Genomic DNA, 23,656 nt, shown 5'->3' on the forward strand with positions numbered 1-23,656 from the left:
TGGTGGGGATAAAAATGTATCATTTATGGAACAGCTCTTGAGGACATTTATTGAGTTTTCACTGTACATCGGGTCACTCTGTAAGTTAGTATTTGGATGCTTTACTACTACATTTGACCTGATAATGTGCATTGTACGATAAAAAATTTGAAAACGTGCGTAATATAGCTCACGGGTCATTGCAATCATAAGGCAAAAATGAAAACTGGAGCATGTGGCTGTAATTGGTAAATAATCTTGATGTTGTTTCGTGTTATGTCCATTGTCTTCACACCGAAGACTGCGAGAAGTGGTTAATAACAGTTTTAACTATATTTTAAGAACACAAATCCTTCATCCTATTCTATCATTGTAAATGTGTTCGATCATAACGTAAAACAATCATATATTTTTTACAGAAGTTAGAAACAAACTGTGTAATTCAGGTATTTTGTATTATAAAAAAATTTATATTAATGTTATCGCTTTAGATACTCTATACTTATAGCATTATCATAAAATGTTACACGTGATATCAGGGCAGCGAGAAAAGCGAGAATAGAATTTGCATTTCAACATGTTTGGAATGATCGAAATATGGATAGGGTACTTTATTTCACAGTTTGTTTTTATAATGTACGCGTTTAGAAAATTTTAGAACAAAAAAAAAAAACAAGCATCACAAGTTCACTATTTATATATTGTGTAAGTTACATAGTTTTTAAAGTTTACATTAGAATTTATTGATCGATATAAAATTGCGTAATCGTTAATATGAAGCTATTTACATTTTTATACATTGAAAATACTTTTTGAAAAAGGTATACAGCGACATTCTGTTTATGTATTAAACATAACAAACATTTTATAGTTAAAAATATTACGAGCTAAGAGGCAGCCTCTTAGGTTTATATTGTATACGTGCATTTGACTGACTACTTGTAACTGTATCTTGCCAATATTTTACTATTTGTTTGTAAACAGAATGCGAGCTTATCGCGTACGAAGATTTTTAACTATTTTTCTAACTTATAAATTTAGAGTAATTACTTTTTGAACATTTTACATGTTGTATCAGTATTTTAATTATTAAAATATATCTGCCGTTGAAAACTAAGGCTTTATTATTGTAATAAATAAAATAACAAGAAATGACCAAAACTGGTAGTTTATTCATTCGAACGGTTCTGCAGTTAATAAAAAAAAAAATCAATTTACGTGGTTGTGATCACCTTTGGGATTTATTGTTTAATGTGTAATTTATGTATATAAGAAAATTATTTGTATACACGCAATAACTTTAATTGTATTTTACGCTAGAACCGATAATAATACGGATTATGTTTTTTTTTCCACTTAAAACATTTAGCTTCCTAGTTAAGGTATGAAGTCTGGATTTTTCCTTAAAATTACAAAACCTTCCATAATCGGCGTCAACGGAACGTATTCTTCCGTTGCCAGTTCTGCTCTTTCACCGTACGCCAATAGAACCGGTGTCGTATGAGTCTGGAACCCGGTGATGGTTTTCGGTTTTCCTGCTTGACCTACGACATCCACGGCAAGACCAACTCTCACTGGCACAGCAAGAGGATTTAGTTTCTCGTCGAACGTCACCAGCATCCTAGGCTGCATCGCAACAGCTAACGTGTACAACAAGTAATGCGACCGACCGAGAATTACTAAAAAGAAAACATTTATTTTACACATTTTCAGCAATTAATATACACCGAGCATAAAAATTAGTAAAAACTCGCCGATATACTTACTGTTCTTTACATCAAGGAAACCGATGAGCGTGGCTAGAAGACCGGCTACCGCTACAGGACTCAGTACCTGTCTGTCGCTGTGATAAGGAGACAGCGTCAGCGTTCCTTTGCCAAGATGCGTCAGACCTTGCGCAATGCGCACCATGAACAAATTGTTTGGATCTTTCGCGTGGAATTGCGCGAGTTGCCTCAACATTGCAGCCAGTCGTGCGTTATTTGTACCCGCTCCAACTAGACCCATCGCGAAAATTGCATTGTGCGCCACTTCGGGATCGCTGTCGTGCGAGAATTTCGACAATGTGTCGAGAATATTTAATTTTGGATTAGAGACGGATATGAGCCCGAGGGCCAGAGGAACGGATCGCCGTATTACTGGCTCGCAATAACGCAACAAGTGACCGAACGTTCTGTAGGCCATCTCGGTACCGATCTCCTCTCCCATCGCGATCAAAGCGATACCAAGAACGGCGATCGCCTGTCTGGAACTCAGATCCTTCTCCTTGTCCTCCTTTTTCTCCTCTTTCTTATCCTTGTCCTTGGAATCGGATTTGTCCTCTTTCTCGTTGGACGACTCGTAGTGTTCCGAGCAAATGTGCAACAGGTGTTGGATCTTAAGAACGTTTCCGGTACCGGCGTACGCGCACACCTCTACCAGAGTCGTGGACATCGATTTAAACGGTTCTGGCACCACCTGCAGAGCCGCTATGATAGTCTCGGCTACTTCTTGCTGCCCCAAGACACACAGACCGATGCCTAGAGGTAAAAATCGCGCGTACGTGTCTTTAAGGTTTGTCTCCAGCTTGTCTATGAGAGTGTGCATGATAGTTGTCGTAACGAAAGCATTGCAAGAACCTACTGCAACCATTCCTAACGCAAGACCCGTTACGCCTATCACTTCCCAACTGGATTTCGGATCGTTCAGCACGGGTATCAGGAGATTCAAGACGGCCTGTCGATTCGAACCCGCGTACGCCAATCCAAGTCCAACGATCGCGCCGATACGCATAGTATTGTTGCTGTGCAGAACGTAATCCGAAAGTAGGGCCAGAGCAGGATCGCATTCGATCCGTACGCGACAATTGACGAGACCGCAAGCCAACAGTGCGCCAGATTTTATGTAGTCTTCGGACGAATAGAGATATTTGTCTATCGGTGTTAAACCACCGTCAACGTCCCACAACAAAACAAGACCAAGAGACGCTGTCGCGCTTAGCATTCCATGCTCTTTATTTTTGTACAACCATTTGTTCCCGTCTTCGACCAGCAGCTTGTCCTGACCGAAGGCCGCGTTCACGAAACCGTTGACGAAGCTCGCCGCAAGGTTCTGCCTCGCCGAATCCACTTGACCGCTGCCGAACGGAGGTCTGGAGTTCTCTAAATGCGATTTATACACGTCCTCCGGTGTTTTTGGCTCCATTATGTCCAACTCGCGTGCCAAATTCAGGAAATGATAATTCAACAAAGAATTGGACATTATTTCTACCAAATCGTCGTACTCCGGAGTAGATTCGGGAAGTTCCAAGAAAATTTGCTGTCTGCCTAACATAAATGCTAATTGTTTCTGCACAGATCTGAAAGAAAGGTCGGTAAACGCATGTAGATATAAATTTGTTTTAGGTTAAATTACTTTCGGAATCGTTTCACTTACAGGTCCGGGCATTTTGTGAATATATCTTCGATAAGGGGGAAATCATTGAGTTGCATCGCCAATCTCACAGCCTGAGGGTACTGGCCAAATTTCCTATATAATTTAGCGGCAGTGTGAAGCAGAGTACTGTTCTCTGGATCTGCTACGTACGCTACACAGCTTGTTAGATACAAACAAACCCGTTGATACGCGCTTTCGTCCACGTATTGTTCTAGTAAATCTAGCCTCTCGATTTCCATAAGTAGATCGCAAGCTTCGGTTTCTGCGTTATGAGCCATGTTATGGGGTACGATCTCGTGTACCAGAGCAATTAACTTTTTGCTCGTAGCTTCCGCGTCGTCCGTAAGCTCGTCCCATTCGCCAGCCAACTCGCCCGATAAGTGTCTCACGTATTCGTGACCCCATTCTCCGATAGCTAATGCAGATCCGGTTAGCCTGTATTTTAAACATTCTCTACCTTCTCCAACAGTCATAGCAAGGACTGAAATGATATCGGAGCACAGCTCCTTAGCTTTTGGGTTTGTTATTTTTTCGTAAATAGTTTTCATTGTGTCGTAATGAGGTCGCATAAATTTGAGCGGCTTTGGAACGCTGGTCATAGAAGTAGTGGACGCACGAATTTGAGAACACAACGATTCCAAAGCAGGATAATGTAAACTGGTATTGGGATCTTGCAAACTTTCTACAAGGTGAGTTAATTCCTCCTGCAATAGTTTATCCTCTTCGGACTAAAAAGTACAATATTAAATATAACGATTACACACTGTGAGTGATATGGTGTTAAGTACTTTTTTTCTTAATACAAATTATCTATCGAAATTAGTAAAATTTGTAACAAATAGAAATTAAAATTGATTTTCAAATATCCAACCGTTATATTGAATTTGAAAGAAATTTTTTATTAACAACTTAACCAACATCGTTCGTCAGAATCGAAGACTTACGAGTTCATTTTTCTCTTCCTCTTTTCCACTTCTTATCTCCTTGCTCGACTTCGTTTCCGTTTTTACGCTTTCCGGCATTTTGCTGCGATTATTTTACAAAATGAATACAAAACGGGAAATCTTGTCCTCCCTCAGAAACTGTTGGTATTTTAAGTTAGAATAATCGAAGTATTTGCGAGTCACCGCTACTCATAAACCATAGACATAGCAGTATGTATTGTAACGCGGTACACATGTTACTTTAATTTATGTTCTCGTTTCATGGAGACTGCATTAAAGCCTCTGAGTATCGTTTTCTTCATGAATATTCAATTTTTGTTATAACAGATAATATTGGTACGATTAACCTCGAAATGCTTTGAGTCGAGAAGAAAGAAGAGAAAGTATTTGCGTTTGATCCTGGTTTTGCTGATACGGATTCATCAAAAAGATTTTTACCTTCTAATAAATACGTATTTAGCAAATTTCGCCTTAAAGGTAGTCAAGCCAATCCTCAACATCGTCATCTCGGTAGGGCGCGCGGACTCGATGGTGATTAATCCAGTTCTAATAAATTCCCGTCGCGGCGCTACGTGTACTAAACCCGAATTCGTGCGAAGCGTAACAGCATTATTTGAGAACTCGAGAGCAGAGTCAGCCACTGTGCCATTTATTGCGTTCACATAACGTATCTACGTTACTTTATGTTTCATGTTATGTTTCGTGGAACGCTCCGCTTCGCAACAATTGCAAGTTCGCAACTACTTACGACTAAAGACTTACGGACTGGTTATGTGGTTATGGAAGATCGAAGGGTTAAGGTTATAATTGCGATAGTGTAAATGACTTTATAAAAATTGCGACTAGTTGACACAATATATATTCGATATTTCAAAAATGAGTCGTAGAAGGGTTCACGAAGAGGACGATGGATACGGTAAATTTATATATTTCCCTTGTTGCCATACATTTATTGCATTTATCAAATGCAGTCCAATGGAAAAACATTTTTTATTATTGTGTAATACTTCTTTGCCTTCTGCATTCTATTTGGCTTATAAGTTATTCAAATTTTGATTCTATAAACTATTTTAGAACGTGCGTACAAGAAACGCAGGAGGGTATCCGAGAACCAAGAAATCGAGGATCGACTTGAATCTCTTATTCTACGGGTCGGAGAAAAGTCTACGTCCTCGTTGGAGAGTAATCTTGAAGGTTTAGCTTCTGTGTTAGAAGCCGATCTTGGATTGTTTCGCAGTAAAATACTTCGGATTTTGACCGATTGTGCTATTAAAATGCCTGAGAAATGCACAATTTACACTACGCTCGTTGGATTGTTAAACGCAAAGAATTTTAATTTTGGTGGTGAATTTGTTGATTATATGGTGAAAAATTTCAAAGATTCGTTAAAAGCGTGTAAATGGGATGTCGCCAGATACTCGTTAAGATTCTTAGCCGATTTAGTGAATTGTCATGTTTTGTCTTGTGGATCGTTAATGCAACTGTTTGACAATATGTTAGATGCTGCTAACGAAGATGGTGTGCCTCAAGTAAGACGCGATTGGTATGTAAAAGGAATAATTATTTAGTAAGGATATATTAAACGGCAAAACATAGAAGTAAAGAAAACGTTATCCTCTTATTCCACAGGTATGTTTACGCTGTATTATCCACACTGCCATGGGTTGGAAGAGAACTGTATGAAAAGAAGGAGCAAGAGTTAGACCATTTGATGGTGACGATAGAGATATTTTTAAATAAACGGAATAAGAAGCATCAGCCAGCCTTGAGAATTTGGTCAAGCGACACACCGCATCCTCAAGAAGAATATTTGGACTGTTTATGGGCTCAAGTGCGGAAACTCAGACAAGACAACTGGGCAGAGAAACATATTCCCAGACCTTATCTGGCGTTTGATTCAATATTGTGCGAAGCATTGCAACATAACTTGCCTACTATAATGGCACCCCCGCATCATGAATCCTATTCTTATCCGCTACCTACGGTAGTTTTCCGTATGTTTGATTATACAGATTGTCCAGCCGAAGGACCATTATTGCCTGGTAGCCACGCTATCGAACGATTTCTTATAGAAGAACATTTAAGGCAGATTATTAATAACTATTTTTACGAAAGAAAAGATTGGTACGTTTCATGTATCATTGTGTTCATATATAATTTCATTGTATTCAATCTGTTGCACTATATAAAATTTCGATAATTAATATATATTACAGTGCAGCTCAATTATTAAATTTTCCGTACAAAGCAAAAATACCTTTAGACTATTGTATCGTGGAAGTGATATTTGGTGAATTATTTCGACTACCAGCGCCGAAGAATTTAGAAATATGCTACGGGTCAATTTTAATCGAGCTTTGCAAGCTGCAACCATCAACGATGCCACAAGTAAGATATATTGAGGAATTAACGATGGAAAAATTATTTAATTTTATTGTGGATAATTTTACTTTGTATTTGTTATAGGTTTTGGCTCAAGCAACAGAGATTTTATTCCGTCGCATAGATAGTATGGCTGCTGCCGCTTTCGATCGTTTCGTGTGGTGGTTCGCGTACCATTTAAGTAATTTCCAGTTCCGTTGGTCGTGGGAAGATTGGGATTCTTGTTTGCAACGCGATCCAGAACATCCACGTCCAAAATTCATTCGAGAAGTACTTCTTAAAGCTTTACGGTATATATATATTGATTTAATTACGAAAAGTAACGGAAATGTCTGTCATCCTATATTACCGATATATAACTTTTTAGAAATTACAATTTTTCTATAATTTGTGTTTAGATTATCATATTACCAAAGAATACGGGATATGATGCCTGAGTCGTATGCCGAGTTAATTCCACCACCTCCAGAGCCTATTTATAAGTATACTTCCGAAGGAGCTAGTAAGTATAATGTATCAAAAGTTGAACATCTTAAGGGGCCATTCTACCTTGTAGGCATGAAAAATACGTGTTTCTTTGTGATTTTTTTTTGCGGGTTATTAAAGAGCGATTAATTCCGGATTTTGTAGATACATTTATTATATATTTAGCTATATTTACGAATTTTTGCAACGCATAATATCTATTGATTACGCTGTTTTTGTTGATCATCAAACAACAGTTTTTACGAACGGCACCCGACTGCGTACGTGATATCTTGCGAACAAGTTATTCGAAATCCTAAAACCAACGATATTCTTAACCAGTTAACTGTGGCACGCTCGTTTGAGAGCGCGCACCGTTTTGTGTCGCCAGAATCGAGCCATGACGGGTATACTCGTCAATCACAGAGTAAGTTGCGCTGGTAAGATATTGGATCAAAAAGATGGGTTTATTTTATAAAATTGACAATTTTATTAGTAATATTTACGTATTTGTTTAACATACACATATATTACATACATATTAAACTAAACACGCAATAAAAACCCACTCGATAGCTAGATATCTTCGGGCCAGTAGGTATCAATAGGCTCAGCGCCTGGTCGGTGTCACGCATTTGTCCCATGACTGACCATACCTGAAGGAACCCTATTATAAATCAACTTTCTGACTTTTGCCTTTGCCCCTTTTAGGCTAACATCTAAAAAACGTTATCATTGCACATAAATAAATTCGTTATGCGAACTGGTAAGCTGTTTCAGCCGGTGCATACGGGGATGCATAAGTTCATCTCAAATTATTTATATTTTTTATTTGCTTGTTTTATTCCGCCATGGCCTCAAAATATTCTAAACATCTTGAAATTTAAGAATATGTTTTGTTTTTCTCAAAAATTACAATTTAAATAGTCAATGGTAACTACTTTATAGGCATGACGAGTATACTCGTCAATACACAAAATCGTGCCACTTCTCCATGACGAGTATACTCGTCAATCACAGTTAACTGGTTAATATAGATGAGTGTGGTTATAGCATGAACTAGGATCTTTTAAAAAAAACAAAAAATGGCAAAATGGCAGCTATTTTACGAAAAAATACTGAATATTTTCATATATTTGGTTGCTTTTTTGTTAATAAAAGAAAAAGTATTGCATATATCGCAATTATCCTAGTTCATGCTATAGGGAGACCAGTTCTGAAGATACTGTATAAATTTGATGTTGATATCTTGAATAGTTTTTTAGTTATCACGCACGCAGTGCCGAAAAATGTAGTTTCGAGAAAAACAGCTTTAAAGTTTCACGTCCAGTTGTTATACCTGCGCGCGGTACATTTCAACAGGCTATAACTTCGTTAGTTTTCCGAATTTCAATTTAATATTTGGTAGACATATTTTCGAGACTACATACTAAAGGAACATGCAAAAAAAAAATATCGATTTTTTTAATCCCACAAGGTAGAAAGGCCCCTTAATGTGCCGAAAATCAAAGACATCTTAAATATTAAAATATGCTTTACTTTGTTTCAGGCTCGCTTCCTGGTACATCAGCAGCTCACGAGTTGGTAGTTTCTATTAGACGAAAATGTACGCTAGAAGAGGTTCTGAACGTATTGAACACGCTACCAGGTCCTAGAGAAAACGAAGAAACCAATAACTTCAATCCCTTGAAAATCGATGTTTTTGTACAAACTTTATTGAACCTAGGTTCTAAAAGTTTTAGTCATAGCTTCGCGGCAATAGGAAAATTCCATTATGTATTTAAGGTAAGACATCATCGATTGAATATGATCAATTCAGTTTATTTAACAAAAACGTGATATTTGTTAAGCAAACGATTTTTTATTTTTGCAGGTTCTTGCAGAAACTGAAGAGGCACAGATATGTATTTTAAGGAATATGTATGCATTATGGAAGAATCATTACCAAATGATGGCAGTTCTAACAGATAAGCTTTTAAAGACTGGTATCATCGAATGCAGCGCCATTGCAAATTGGATATTTTCAAAAGAAATGGCATCGGAATTTACCAAGTACTTACGATATCTTTGACGTCGACGATTTACGGTCAGTGACGTTTAATGAATTCAGTTTAACGGTATCTGTATCTATTCAGGTTATATATTTGGGAAATACTTCATTTAACGATTCGAAAGAAGAATAAGCACGTCACGAAGTTGAGTACGGAATTAACGGAAGCGCGGGAGAAATTGAGAAGAGCGGAAAGTAGATCAGGATCGTCATCGGAAGATGAGGATAGCAATAAAGACAGAAATAAAGAGAAACCATCGGAGGACGTTGTGGAAAGAATGGAGGAAAAGCTGGAAGCAGCGCAAGCCGATCAGAAAAATTTGTTTCTTATCATTTTCCAGGTAGAAATGATTATTTCTTGACGCTGTTATAAAAAAAATTTTAGGAAGTTGAATTATACGTATCTCAATTTTCTTTCAGCGTTTTATAATGATTCTGTCTGAACATTTAGTACGTTGCGATACTGATGGTATAGATTATAATACTCACTGGTACAAGTGGACCATAGGAAGATTACAACAAGTATTTCTAACTGTAAGTTACACATTAATTTGTATTGAGTAATAGAGTTATAAGTAAACCATAAGTAAAGCATTATTTGTGTTTGTTCATGCAACTTCTTTTCTTTTTTTTTTACAGCATCACGAACAAGTTCAAAAGTATTCATCGACTCTAGAAACTTTGCTTTTCACGCCAGATCTGGACCCCCATATTTTGGACGTTTTCCATCAATTTGTTTCTCTGCGAGCGTGAACATCTGTCTTTTGTATGGTAACCATTTTATTTTGTAGAATCTAAGTTAACGCCGTTAGGAATTTATGAACCATAGAGGCGTGGTGTTTCATGATACAAACTATATTGAGTTAAAATTAAGAAAAAAAAAATTTTTCATATTATGACATTATATTTTGTGATCGATCGTAAAAATTGATTGATAATTATGTGACGTATTGCATAATATTATGTGCAAATGTTTACGGTTTTCTATTGACGTTTATTTTATTTCGATGTAAATATCGATATATTTATCCACATTTACACAAATTGTTCTCGAACAAGTTTGTAGACATTTCTTAAAGAAAATTGCGAATTTCGTGATATAAATGATGAAAGTCGTGCATAGTAAAATATAATGTAAATAAAAGTTTGAACAACAAGACTATACCGATAATTTTTATTAAACGTTTAATGTCTAAAATATTCCATATTAACATTCTAACGATAATTATTTATTAATAATTGTATAATTCTTTTGTGTATGCCTATTTGCAAAGTAATATTACAGGATATTCGAAAGATAGCATAGCTTATTTTGTTTTTAATTTTCTTTATTTATACAATCCGTGTATATACGTAGTATTAATTTTTTCAATTCTTCGATTAGACGATTGGATAAATTTTTGTGAAATTTATTGCATGTTATGTATCGTCGGTGTATTTTGAGACAGACTAAGAGACTGTATGCGGCCGTTAACATTTCATTCGTTCATTTCGTTTGTTGATAATAATACCGTGAAGTTACTCACGACTGTTTAAATAACCTAAAAATATAATCTCAGAAAGAATAATAAAAGTATGCAAAATACACAGATTTTAACGAACAGTATCTGTTTTTTTGTACCGCGAGAAACGTTTCCATCAAAATTAGACAAATAAACAAAATTATAACAACGTTTCGTACTCTTAGGTTGCAGCGTATACGTCTTCGCTATGATTAATTAGTCTTTGTCCAGAAAGACAAAGAGAAAATCTGTAAATTGTTTGTGCAATTGTGACCGAACCGAGTCTCAACAAATCGTCTATATAACCTACTTTCCTTACAGTCTAAAGACAAAAAAATATCACGAATCATCCTTCAGCCTATCTTCCTCTATTTTGAGCCCTATTTGAACTAAAATGTTTTTTCCAAAAGAATTAATACATTTTCTAATTATTTTGTACAATATACTTTTTTTTTGCAGTGAGAGATCGAGTGTTCATGGCTGATTAATTCCCACTTCGCAATTGCGAACAAAGCACAGACATGTTATCGGTGCTGTATCGAGAAGTAACAATTGTCTTTGGATTTACGTTTAAAGCGGATAATTATTTTATTACAATTGACTCACTTTTCCAAATTCGAACTCGCAATTATCTTCTAAAGTTTAATTATTTTTCCAAAATTTACTTTTTGACTCGATAAAAATATTCGCACAAATTACACTTTTTGTAAAAGAGTGTTGAACAGTGGTACCAACGAAACGTTCGATAGCAAAACGAAAACACAAACGACCGTGTACGAAGACGGGCGATACTACTTTGAAGTCACCGCACGGACCGTATAGTCTAGGACTGTGTGCTATTTTCTGAAACGTATAATTGTTCTTGCAGGAGGGTACCGCGAAGAAACGTGAAAAGAAATCTATGATCGGTGCTTGTAATTATGGCGTAATAACGATCGTGTAATTAAACGACGGGGCAATCTTCTTTGATTAACGGTCATTTTCTAGTCGTTATAGTAGAAGAATAGAATGTAGAAATTGCGGAAGGCCAATTTTCCCTGATTCACCTGTTCTATGTATTATGTTCGTGCAACTTATTAACGATTGAACGAACGACGTTTGTTGCTCGAACCGTTGTCTCGCATAGTCGCTATCAATTTATCTTTGCTTTTCTCGAGAGCGGTTCGAAAGAATAAAAATGTAGAACTCGGTTCTTAACTTTTTTAATAGATTTATTTCTTTGTTTTTCAATACCTTCAAATTCCTGGCTTAACTTAAAATAATTCAATAATAGTAATTTATTAATTGAGGCTTCGTTAAAAAGTTATTAACGTTTAAAGTTCTGTGTCCATCAGTGATGGACATTTGTGGGAGTCCTTTCTGTGCATGCGTAAGGACGTCACAGCTACCTGTCGTCCGCTACCATAAATTTATCTTTAGTGCACAAAGAGGTGCATATTGGGGATTCCCATGTTTTGTACAAAATTGAACTTTCTACTTCAAATGCTCGCCAATCACACATAAATTAACTTATCGAAGATCCCCTACGTATTTCTTTAGCTATACTCATGTAGATTAAGAGAAAATTTTTTGTTTTTGTCTCTTTCCCTGTAACTTCCTTAAATTTTGTTCATTATTGGGATCCAAATTCTAGTTAAGTGTATATGGCAGTGATCATGCGCTCCAGTGCGCATGACCAAAATTCCCACTAATGTCCATCACTGCTGCGAACAACTGTGTACGCGTGCAGGTCGGTCCTAGTGGTTCTCACTCAGAAAACTTTAAAGCTGTCGATACGTCAGTAAGCGGAATTTCTCATGCTGAGTGAGAACCACTATCACATGGTCGCAGCTGTTTGCAGGTTATCTAGCTACAGGCGGATATTTAAACATTAATAACTATTTAACGAAGCCACGATCAACAAATTGACATTCTTAACTTTCGTCTTATTTTGGCCTCTAATTTTTTTTCGCGTCAATACCGAACACTTTAGGAAGAAGATTATGCAATACACAGTCAGACTCACTAGTTAATTTTTCATTTTTGTAGAGTTACACACGAGCATACTCCTGTCTGGTCACCGGTTTCCAAAATTTTGTAGGTGACGCCACCCCAAAAAAGACAATTTCTGCATCCGAGATAAGTAGTAGGTATAAAATTACTATATTTAAAAAATTTATAGGATATTCAAGTGATTTATTAGCTTACTCTATTCCCAGTTTTCTTTATTTATGGAATCAGTGTACTATTAATTCTTCTAATTCTATACATACATATATACTGCATATTATCGAATATATCCTTCATTACGTTAATTTCTCCAATCCTTTGTAGAGGTGTCTACATAAATTTTTATGAAAATTGCCAAATTAAGAGACTATATACAATGTTTCTGTATCATTCGCTAGTTTCGTTTGCCGACAACAATACAGTGAAGTAACTCATCACTGCTCGAATTACCTAAAAGTATACATTCAGAGATAATGGTGTAAAAATATACAGGATGTTCAGCCATCTCTGGGAACAAATTTAATGGGAGATTCTAGAGGGCAAAAAAATTATTAATGTTAAAAAGTTATTAACGTTTAAAGTTCCGCGCGTAGAACGGCAATCTGCAAACAGCTGCGTACGCGTGGCAGTGGTTCTCACTCACAAAACTGTAAGGCTGTCGGTACATCAGTAAGTAGAGTTTCTCATGCTGAGTGAGAACCACTATTGTGCGCGCGCATCTGTTCGCAGATTGCCGTTCCGCAGACGGAACTTCCTTTCCCAGAGCCTCAATTAACAAATTAGTATTCTTGATTTTCGTCTTATTTTGGCCTCTAGAATCCTCCATTAAATTTTTCCCCAGAGGTAGCCGAACGCCATGTATAAAATACACTGTTTTAATGATAGATATTTCCTTATACATATACCGTGAGAAATGTTTCCATCGTCAATGGTGCCATTTTGAACGCTGTTAGCTTACTAGGTATCAAACATCTTATAAGCAGTATTTTATATAAACTTACAGTCTTTTTGGAAAATTTGTACCACATAGTCTCGTATCTAAATACGTACATAAAAATTAATCCCTTTATTGAAAAGCTGTTTCGTGCACGTATTTCTTCTGTACGCAGTAATACACGGAAAATCGTCATTTACGCGTAAGTACATCGAAGCGGGATATAAATACGAAAAGTGCCAAGTAATCAGATAAATATACCAAATTGCAATAACATTTGTATTCTTACGTGGCGGCGTATACGTCTTCGCTATGATTCATTAGCCTTTGTCCAGGAAGACAAAGAGAGAATATGTAAGTTATTTGTGCAATCGAGACCGAACCGTACCTGATCGTTTCGGCTACGTTACCTAGCTTCCTCACAGTCTAAAAGAATAACAATAGTATATAACATATAAAATAAGAATTAAATAATGATTCGAATACAATACACGTTATAAATTTTTGTTCAAAGTCCCGTAATTAAAAAACAATCATCTTCCGTTTTAATTAATTTAAATCTTTTGAATACCAACTTTATCCATTTCCGCTCGAAAGTACTTACACAAACGCTTGTAGCGCTTAATGTTAAACAATTAAAGAACAGTTGAAAGAATATGGATTTCATGAACAACGATTCGAGATCTTTTGCATACCTAATGGGAGAAACTGCGTAAATACATTATTGTCTCAGTGACGAGAGGAAATATTTTTAAAAAATTATACCGAATATAAAGTATACTAACTTGAGCGCGTTCTGATGTTCCTGAATACAGAAAAACAATTTCTCGTATACCATTTTATGTTCTTCTGGAGTGAATTCTACATATTCGTACTTTTTAAGCCAATTATCGTCTTTTAAATTTATGAAATTGTTTGCATCCAAAATATGGATAGTCTTCAATTGGTAACTATTATGTTAAAATATAACTAATATTTAATATTTAAAGAGGTAAATATTACGATAAATAAACAGCTTTTTGAAGGTCATATTTTTAGGAATTTATTTAAGTAAGATTTTATGTAAAAATGACCAGATCAATTTTCACCATGTCAAATTTAAATTTAATGATCGATTCAACAATTTGAAGAAAAAAAATTTGATTTACTCATTTATTTCGTTCTTATCGTACAAAGGATTTCATCGAAATGTTATTCTTTCAGCAGAATTACTTTAATATTTTAAATATAAAATCTTTCAATTGTTTTGTGATCAATAATTTGGTATTTATAGCCAGTTAGTTCTCACCTGACAATAGCAAATAGAGCGAAGGCGTGTTGAGCATACAGCACATACAGGGTATAACATACAACAATCAAATGGCCCATTATTGTAGCTCCCACATACGAATGTATGATTATATAATAAAAGTATTTCTCGGTATCGACGCCATAGTTAAGTTCAAAAAGAAATACTGTATGCTGGGAATTATTCGACGGCGTAGCAATGTTAATTACGAGATTCGCCATTGGTATTAGTATGTAGAGGACCAGCGTCGTATAAATGTATACTTAGATGACAATAAACAATAATTCTTATGCTAGAAATGACCATAATAGTTGTATTCTATGGAGAACACACTTACATGAATAGTAAAATGTTATTTTTCTTCCTTGCACTTTATAGTACTGTAAAATCACGTTTTCGGGACGGTTCTGGTAGCGGATACAATCTTTCTTAATAAACAGAAGCATTTTTTTTATCTGAAATGTAGAATAAATCATTTTACAAAGTCGAAGAAAACTTTAATTGACAAAGGAAAACACTTTGTATGCAACGAGTATTGTATTCTAATGCTTTATCAAGGACTATAAAAAAATTTATTTATATTTTTATTAATGAAAAAATCGTTAATAAAATTCGTTTCAAACGATTCAGAAAAAGAAAATTTTCAATTGTCGGCTAACATCTTGATAAAATGTTTTGCATGTACTGAATAAGGAATGAACGTTTACAGTAAACATGAAAGATCTACCTTCTTGGTGCTAAAGATTGCGTTTAAGTACATCGACAATGAAAGAAACATGCAAATGACAGGTGACAGAGACCCCATTAAAGCATCGTAGTCGACTCCCCACACGGTGCATAATCCACTAAACTGAAAAAGATGCAGACTGTAAGAATCTTAGCTGTAAAATGTTAAAACAAGTCAATACGATCAAAGACTCGTAAACAATCAAACAATTAATCTCGTCGATCGAATGTAAAGATAGAGAAGTGTCATTCCATGCCAAATTATCGAAATCTAAAACGTGGTTTCTCAAATTTCTCGAAGATATGCCTGAACTACTTGATCGAAGTTTTCGATTAAATTTTAGTAGATACTAGGAATAATATTATAAAAACATAAAATTTCAATCTCGACAAACGTAATAAGTCGAGCGGATGACGAAACGATGAAGTCACGTACACGTGACAGCGGCCGCTAACGGCTAGCTGGTAAAGTCACGTATACGTGACAGCGGCCGTCAAAGCGTTAAGAAAGGGTGGCGCTTCGAGCGTAGGTACTCCAATAGCCCGACAATGCTAATTGTTTGCGGAATCGTTTCGGCGAAAACATTTTTCAGTGATTCAAAAATGACCCAAAGGTTTCGAGCTTCTACGACAAAGACGAAAATTCGATTTATTTGCGCGGTTTTCGTGGGACGAATTCGCTTTGAAGTCACCGCACGAACTATAGTAGAGGACTGTGTGCTATTTTCTTGCGTGAGGGTACGATGGGAAACGTGAAAAGAAATCTCTGACCGGTGCTTGTAATTACGCGGCAATAACGATCGTGCAAATTAAACGACACGACAATCTTCTTTGAGCAACGGTCATTTTCTACGCGTAATAGGAGCAGAATAGAATGTAAAAAATTGTGGGAAACCAATTTGCCTCGCTGTACGGGTTGCACCTGTTCGTGTGATCCATCAATGATTAATGATTTTTCGTTGCTCGAACCGCCGACTCAGGTGGCCGCTAGCAGTTTGTCTCAGCTTTTCTTCGGTGATCGCATCGAAGAGAAACAAATAAAACACGGCGACGGCCAACATGGATTTCTTCGAGCAGCCGGAATACTTGTTGAACAAGCGTCTTTTGGTCACAGTCGGTATATGGCCTTTTCAGAGGACCTCCATGATACGTTTACAGCAACGTTTCACGTTGTTCTTCAGCCTGACAACTATGGCAGCTGCGGTAACTATTGGGATTTTGTATAATTATCAACTAACCGACTAGACTATTTTTTGTTTTATTTGAAAGAGTACTTGTTACACACAAAGCTCTGCCTTCGTACTGGTGTAACATATCGCGACCAAATTATCGTTACGTTTGTTACAATATCCGAATCAAACTATAGTTGTGCAATTTCCTCAGCGAATTGAGGAGAACCGGAATATTTCATGCCAAATCATCGCAGCCTATGCTGGAATCTCTTTGTTTTCCGGATGATTTTTTAAGCTTTGGAAAAATTGGAATATATCCTAAGAATAAAAGGGGCAACTACTTGTAGTTTACCAATATTACCAGTACTTTATTTTAGTACCGAAATTGCTATATCAAAACCAAAATAATTACCACCAATGGTACCACCATTTAACTCTGAAAACATTGTATTCTAAAACGTTTCCACAGTTACTTTATCATATACTAGAGATAGCAGACTCGATAACAAAGGGGATGTGAAATATAAATAAATGAAAATTGGTTCTCGAGTTCGATAACGATACCGCGAAAATGTCGTCAGACTGGCAATCTCCACAATTGGAATACCGAAATAATACCAACATTTGTTTCAATTTTCGGTAATACATGAAAATCATACCGATCATAGATCCTTGGTTAGAGATTCGTCAAACATTCGTGAAATCATCTCGAGTTGCTGGCTCCCCCTAACGAAATGGTCGTCGAGAGCAATGGGTTAGCTCTTAGCAAGAAAGCGAATGACACTCGCGAAAATTGGCTGCGATTCGCAGCCCTCTGGCGGTAAGACGACGACGCAACGCTGCAAGACATTTTTTTTCTACATTGGCTCCTACGGAGGCTTCCACTCATCCGATATTGTTCGCCTGTGATCGTCTCGATACGTATAGTTTATGCGAGATGCACACAAATAATCAGTGCGTCGAGCGATTATCGATGGAATAAATCGGCTTCGTTTGTTCCGTGAGATTTTTTGATGCAGTTCTTCTGCGTCGGGGTGATTTTTTCTATTGTTTTCGTATTGTCCACGGTACCCGAGTGTGTCTTTAATCATGAATAATAGGATCGTAAACGTGAAATTGGTGGAATATCATACGAACATAGTAACAGTGTAATTTAGAAATGGAAAATTAAATTAAGGCATCATAGAGTGGACAAATGATTTTTATACACCGTTAGTTCGTGAAAACGATCAAAACGGGTGACTGTTGTCGCGTGTCTCGAACGTGCAGCGAAACCGTTTTTGAACGCAGAGCTCAGCATGGTGATACGGTAAATAGTTCATCGTTTCTGGATGCCTAGGTTAATTAACGTTGTTTGTCCGTCGCGAGTCCTCCGTGATCTTCGCTCGCATCGATCACCGTAATTTCTTCGCTAAGCCGGTCGACATTTCGATGATTTTCGGCTCACCGAACAACAATAAATACACACACGTACATAGCTACATACATATGCATATTTATTTCTTTCTTATTTTTTTTTTTTTTAAATAACCACTTAACTGGTATTCCTTTGAAAAGTAAATGCTCCCGATAGCGTTTAGTATTCGCTCCTGAAGCTTCATGATCGACGAAGCTGGGAGCTGGGCAGCTTTTCTTTGATATTAGAATAAAAAATAAATATTTAAAGTAACGTGCTCACCCTTTATTAGCCTCAACGTTATTTTGAATTTAAAAAAAAAAATCGATTAAAGAATAATAATTTAGGCAATTTCTTTTTAATGCTTCTGATATGATGACAGATGAAATTATAATTATTTTTTGGTGACTGGATTGCGTGGCAAGAAAGTGTACTACAAGAGCCTGCACACAAGCCTAGGAGAATGAGAGTGAATTGTAAACATTCCAGACATTGTTATCCAAAACAACATTCCTAATAATGTTATCTTGACAGTGTCCCTTATAATGTCAAACATCCTACGGAGGGCATTAAAGTTCCAAACGCTTGTAAATTTGTGTATCCTAATGATTTATGTAGAATACAAGTTTTACTATAAGAATTAAAGAGAAGAACGTTTACTGTTAATGGAATAAATAAATGAATATGTCTCTTGTTTAATAAAAGTATTATTTTATTTGGAATCCGATAGTATGCAATAAATGTTTTTATGTTTTGTGAAAAGTGTCTTGTTATTTTTTCCGAGAAACACAAACATTTTATGGCAATGATTGTTTACAACATTTACAGAATTATGAAGCTACTTATTCATGAAATCCAGGACTAAGTATAATTTGTATAAAAATAAATGTACAGTTTGTCAAAGTCATGTTTCATTTATGTATTCCTTGAATCTTGATTAATTAAAAGTGGATAATAACATGCATGCAGACCTGTAGAATAAAATGAGTTGGAAGTATTTAGATTTGAGTTTCTGGGACATAGAGACTTGATCGACAATATTTAGAAATCGTGCTGCTTCCGATAAAAACGTCATTCGTTGTGCTATGAAACAAAGATACAATTATTTTGTTTATTTAAATGAAAAGCATGTATCATTTAAATAAATGTTTACTCAAAGATTTTGCATGCATCTGTTTTGACATATAGTCATTTTTAGAATAATCTCTACCTTGTAGATAGTGATATGATCAATTGGTGCAATATTGTGATAAGAATGAAATCTTGGATAAGATAATGAATCAGCTGTTTAACTGAACGTAACAAGACATTATTTGCTAAGCGTTTATAAATTATATAAAATCTTGTGTTACTCTTATTTAAAAGCAGGGTTTCAAATGTCTAAATGTAGAAGAAAAAATATTGATTTTATGCTGATAACACTAGATTCTTTTATGCTTAAAAAATAAATGAAGACGTTATACATCTACTACAAATAAGAAAGAATTCTTTCTAAATTATGAAGAATTTCCACATTTTCGTTTAAATGTGTCTAGAAAGTTAACAAACGTTTATTTTAATAATTTAAAAATTTATAATGTATACAATACTGTAAAGGTATATTCCTATGCATCGAACACCACTATGTGGAACAATAACAGTATTATCAATAAGAAACCATTTTTAAGGGATATTTAGACCACACCCACAATCATGTTTTTCATTGTGTATAGGAACAGACAGTTTTTTCTATGAGACAACATCAATGTATAATATTATATTTATGTGTCATTGTTAAAAAATAATTGCTGTTAAATTATCTATAAATATAGGATTAATAAATGTCTCTTAGTTATCTATAAACATTCAACTAATTTGCTTTATTTCTTTACGTTTAGAAAGATAGAGTAGGAACACACGTCAAAATATGTAATATTTTGGCAACAAATTACACTGAATGTTTCTTATTGCAGATTGTAATTACCAATTCGCAGCTACCCGCGTTGCACTTGCTCACATTTGCTCAGCCGCGCGAAGAGATACATAAGACTGTCTGTCCTAATGAGTGTCTTTTGAAGTACGGTGGAAGTAGTTATCTGTAAATTTTGCTCGAAGGAGGATGCCAGTAACTAAACGTATTCCATGCCCCTCGCGGTAAGTAAGTGGTTTACGTATTAAGTACTATAGGCCAAAAACAGAGAAATGTATAGATATATGGCTTAGCATTATGTATTATGAATGTTCTGAATTGAAAATACATTTTTGTACAGTCTATCTAAATATTATGTTCAAGAAATTCTGTTAATTGTATGATCTTCTTTTGGAAAACTTCCTTAAAATTATTACAATAGCAATAATTAAATCTGTACTCCTAAAATATACAGTGAACTATTTTTTGTTTCGTTTATCTTCAAAGTAAGTTACGATCTAGTTTACTGTTTCTTGTACTTTATTGTATAACAACTGTACTTTCTGGCTTACAAGAACTGTTACTGACATCCACCTTCTTAGTAGTGGGGTATAAGGGACAATTTATCTAACAACTTTAAATGTAATTTTATTTTATGGTATGTAAGATAAATGTATGATAAGATGTTATTTAACATTTTAAGTTATCAAGAATCAAACAAAGCATAAATCTAGATACTTCCACCATATAAGAGTATTCTTGAATGTCTCTTTACTTCTATTATCTTACAAAGCTAGTTATTGCAACTAAAATTTTCTACATTGCTTTCCACAACACGAATCTTAACAATACTTAATTAACTTCCAATTAACTGCAGATCAAATATTTATACCTCTCCTTTATAACAATTAAAATTTAAATAAAAGATTTTGTCTAAAATATGTTTCTTTCTAGATCCGACGGTGGTAGCAGTGAAAGTCCATTACTTGTGGAAGAAGGAGAAACAGTTGGCGCGCCTCATAGTCCACGCAGTAAACATAATCATAGTCATTCGCATGCTAATCCTCATAGGTCTCATAGTTATCGTCATGAAAAACCAAAACAGCTAGTAAAATACGGAGAGCTAGTTATTCTTGGGTAAGAGATCAGTTTGTAAATCTATTCCAATACGTTTTGGGATAAGTATTAACGTACTGAAACTTAATGTGCAGATACAATGGATTTCTCCCACCAGGGGATCGAGGAAGAAGGAGGAGTAAGTTCATTCTCTTTAAGAGGCCTGTACCAAATGGCGTAAAGCGTAGTAAACATTATATTGTCAAAACGCCTCACAGTTCACAAGCTATTCTTAATACAAAACAACATTCAATTTCGTACACTTTATCCCGAACACAAGCCGTTATTGTGGAATATACTGAAGATGAAGGAACCGATATGTTTCAGGTGAGCGTATTATTCGTATCTTTTTCAGTTCTTGGAACACCGTATTATTCTTGTAATACTTACCTTGCCTTGTTTATAAATGGTATCGTAGGTCGGACGTTCCTCCGAATCCCCAATTGATTTCGTCGTCATGGATACATGTGCAGGCGGCAGCGACGGATCTAACGAAGGACGTGTTGCTCAAAGTACAATTAGCAGGTTTGCTTGTCGAATTTTAGCCGATCGGTCGGATCCCAGAATCGCAAGAATATATGCCGCAGGTTTTGACAGCTCGAGAAATATCTTTTTAGGGGTGAGTTCTGTTACACCGTAATCACGAGTCTGACAAACTTTATTCTCGAATAACTAATAAAAATGATAGACTCGCTTCTCGTATTCTATTGGACGGTAGATCGATAATCGAAACTCGAAAAATGCCTAAAAACGTGTCTTTAGGAAAAAGCAACCAAGTGGCAAGAGAATCGCGAGATCGATGGCCTCACGACGAATGGCGTTTTAATAATGCACCCGCGGGGCCAGTTCTGCGGCGGCGAGGCGCAGTGTGGCTTTTGGAGAGAAGTCAGCGTTGGCGGTGGCGTTTTCTCGCTAAGAGAAAGCCGAAGCGCCCAACAGAAAGGGAACGTTGTCGAAGATGAGAATAACATTTTGCAAGACGGGACGCTTATCGATCTGTGCGGTGCTACGTTACTGTGGAGATCCGCCGAAGGTCTTGCGAAATCTCCGGTAAATATACGAGATGCACAATCTCTGAACCTTTCTATAGACTCAAGATAATGCAATTGGAACTCATATTCTTCTAACAATTTATGACGAAGTGATTCATCGTGGATGTTTCGTATAGACAAAACACGATTTGGAGGAATTAGTTGACGCTATAAATGCTGGGAGACCGCAGTGCCCGGTCGGTCTGAACACGTTAGTCATACCACGTAAAGCGGCTGCAGACTCAGCGCAACAGCAGCCGTACGTGTATTTGAAGTGTGGACACGTGCAGGGCCACCACGACTGGGGCCAGGAAAAAGATAAAGCGACAAGAAGATGCCCGATGTGTCTAGTGGCTGGCTCGGTAGTTAAACTTTCTATGGGAATAGAACCTGCGTTCTACGTCGATTGTGGCCCACCTACTTATGCATTTAGGCCTTGCGGGCACATGGCTACGGAGAAAACAGTAAAGTTAGTATACCTTGCGTCGTATCGCTTTTACATACAGGTATCCCATGTGTAACACGGTAATTAGGTTACGCGGAACAAAAGACTGGCACGAAACATAGGGTTGGATTCCTAAAATTAACAAAAGTATACTATTATTTTCATAACTAAAAGTAATATGTTTATTAAAAGTATTGCACGTTAATGTTACATAATATTTGCTTCTTCACTGCTGAATCTCGTTACGCGAGGACGTCTTTTTACGGAAAAATATTTCCCGAGCTTTTTACCCCGATAAAAAGCATATTTTCATTTATTCACGATTGTAGCACTGATTTTCTCTGTTGTAAAAGTTCTTGTTTCACGCGTTAGGTACACTAATTTGAGTACCCAAAAGAAAGACTAATATTTTGATTGTACAGATAAGAATATTTGTTAAATCACTTCTTTTTCCTCGGTGCAGATATTGGGAAAAAGTCGCGATTCCACATGGTACAAATGGATATATTGCAATTTGTCCGTTTTGTGCAATCCCCCTCGAAGGAACACCAGGATATGTGAAACTGATTTTCCAAGATAATGTAGATTGAGGTTCGTTTACCATTACGGTCGTGAGTATGTGTAGAAATTATTAACTTCTTATAAAGTGCAAGGATTATTAAAATTAATAAAATGTAAATAATCTTAATACAAATATATAACGAAAGTTTTGTTCTTCTTCCTTGATATAAATTTAAGCAAACTTTTGTATGTACAAATAGCTCCGCAATGATTATTACATAAATGACCACGTGAAATAAATATCCCTTCTTATACAGTATTATTCATATGTATTATTTTTCAATATGTTATTAAATTGTTTAACTTAATCGTGTAATATCCGTGAAGAAAAAAAAAAAAATATTTGTATTATATATTTTCGTTCGAAACTGTTT

At 35.9% G+C, this 23,656-nt stretch overlaps 4 protein-coding genes across 5 annotated transcripts; 2 read left to right on the forward strand and 2 right to left on the reverse strand.

Moving 5' to 3' along the window:
* Nucleotides 1-1,198: 1,198 nt before the first annotated feature.
* Nucleotides 1,199-4,554, reverse strand: LOC122397496 (26S proteasome non-ATPase regulatory subunit 2). The gene is made up of 4 exons (XM_043396675.1): nt 4,338-4,554; nt 3,394-4,121; nt 1,746-3,316; nt 1,199-1,658 (listed from the first exon to the last, which is right to left on the reverse strand). Exons 1-4 carry the CDS (start codon nt 4,413-4,415, stop codon nt 1,357-1,359), a joined length of 2,679 nt encoding a protein of 892 aa, XP_043252610.1. The 5' UTR covers nt 4,416-4,554; the 3' UTR covers nt 1,199-1,356.
* A 424-nt stretch (nt 4,555-4,978) lies between these two features.
* LOC122397138 (nuclear cap-binding protein subunit 1) lies at nt 4,979-10,293 on the forward strand. Its single transcript, XM_043396052.1, has 11 exons — nt 4,979-5,253; nt 5,412-5,880; nt 5,967-6,461; nt 6,554-6,725; nt 6,804-7,009; nt 7,118-7,221; nt 8,734-8,969; nt 9,058-9,236; nt 9,320-9,575; nt 9,655-9,768; nt 9,874-10,293. The coding sequence occupies exons 1-11, from the start codon at nt 5,214-5,216 to the stop codon at nt 9,985-9,987; spliced, it is 2,385 nt and encodes a 794-aa protein (XP_043251987.1). The 5' UTR covers nt 4,979-5,213; the 3' UTR covers nt 9,988-10,293.
* A 2,819-nt stretch (nt 10,294-13,112) lies between these two features.
* LOC122397445 (odorant receptor 13a-like) lies at nt 13,113-15,168 on the reverse strand. The gene is made up of 6 exons (XM_043396597.1): nt 14,948-15,168; nt 14,445-14,609; nt 14,264-14,354; nt 13,949-14,085; nt 13,631-13,763; nt 13,113-13,175 (listed from the first exon to the last, which is right to left on the reverse strand). The coding sequence occupies exons 1-6, from the start codon at nt 15,166-15,168 to the stop codon at nt 13,113-13,115; spliced, it is 810 nt and encodes a 269-aa protein (XP_043252532.1).
* A 2,609-nt stretch (nt 15,169-17,777) lies between these two features.
* Nucleotides 17,778-23,628, forward strand: LOC122397196 (protein pellino). 2 transcript variants are annotated; one of them, XM_043396182.1, is made up of 8 exons: nt 17,778-18,154; nt 20,194-20,374; nt 21,084-21,266; nt 21,341-21,572; nt 21,664-21,864; nt 22,008-22,295; nt 22,414-22,745; nt 23,185-23,628. In XM_043396182.1, the coding sequence occupies exons 2-8, from the start codon at nt 20,340-20,342 to the stop codon at nt 23,309-23,311; spliced, it is 1,398 nt and encodes a 465-aa protein (XP_043252117.1). In that variant the 5' UTR covers nt 17,778-18,154; nt 20,194-20,339; the 3' UTR covers nt 23,312-23,628. The 2 variants fall into 2 exon arrangements, with proteins under 2 accessions (XP_043252117.1, XP_043252118.1); XM_043396183.1 differs by lacking the exon at nt 20,194-20,374.
* The last annotated feature ends 28 nt before the right edge of the window (nt 23,629-23,656 follow it).

This window comes from Colletes gigas, unplaced genomic scaffold (genome assembly GCF_013123115.1).
Source record: "Colletes gigas isolate AHSC1104 unplaced genomic scaffold, ASM1312311v1 Colletes_gigas_Sc00009, whole genome shotgun sequence".
NCBI lineage: Eukaryota > Metazoa > Arthropoda > Insecta > Hymenoptera > Colletidae > Colletes > Colletes gigas.

Excerpts from the sequence above, each read along its gene's own strand:
- LOC122397496 (XM_043396675.1), bottom strand. The coding sequence starts at position 4,415 with ATGCCGGAAAGCGTAAAAACGGAAACGAAGTCGAGCAAGGAGATAAGA. Across the intron at positions 4,122-4,337 it reads AGGAAGAGAAAAATGAACTC|TCCGAAGAGGATAAACTATT; the intron begins GTAAGTCTTCGA and ends TGTACTTTTTAG. Across the intron at positions 3,317-3,393 it reads TTCACAAAATGCCCGGACCT|ATCTGTGCAGAAACAATTAG; the intron begins GTAAGTGAAACG and ends CCTTTCTTTCAG.
- LOC122397445 (XM_043396597.1), bottom strand. The coding sequence starts at position 15,168 with ATGGCGAATCTCGTAATTAACATTGCTACGCCGTCGAATAATTCCCAG. Across the intron at positions 14,086-14,263 it reads TAAGCGCTACAAGCGTTTGT|ACTGTGAGGAAGCTAGGTAA; the intron begins GTAAGTACTTTC and ends TTATTCTTTTAG. Across the intron at positions 13,176-13,630 it reads CGATGGAAACATTTCTCACG|GTAATTCGAGCAGTGATGAG; the intron begins GTATATGTATAA and ends GTATACTTTTAG.
- LOC122397196 (XM_043396182.1), top strand. The coding sequence starts at position 20,340 with ATGCCAGTAACTAAACGTATTCCATGCCCCTCGCG. Across the intron at positions 21,573-21,663 it reads AAGGAACCGATATGTTTCAG|GTCGGACGTTCCTCCGAATC; the intron begins GTGAGCGTATTA and ends ATGGTATCGTAG. Across the intron at positions 21,865-22,007 it reads CGAGAAATATCTTTTTAGGG|GAAAAAGCAACCAAGTGGCA; the intron begins GTGAGTTCTGTT and ends ACGTGTCTTTAG.
- LOC122397138 (XM_043396052.1), top strand. The coding sequence starts at position 5,214 with ATGAGTCGTAGAAGGGTTCACGAAGAGGACGATGGATACG. Across the intron at positions 9,576-9,654 it reads TGTTTCTTATCATTTTCCAG|CGTTTTATAATGATTCTGTC; the intron begins GTAGAAATGATT and ends ATTTTCTTTCAG. Across the intron at positions 9,769-9,873 it reads TACAACAAGTATTTCTAACT|CATCACGAACAAGTTCAAAA; the intron begins GTAAGTTACACA and ends TTTTTTTTACAG.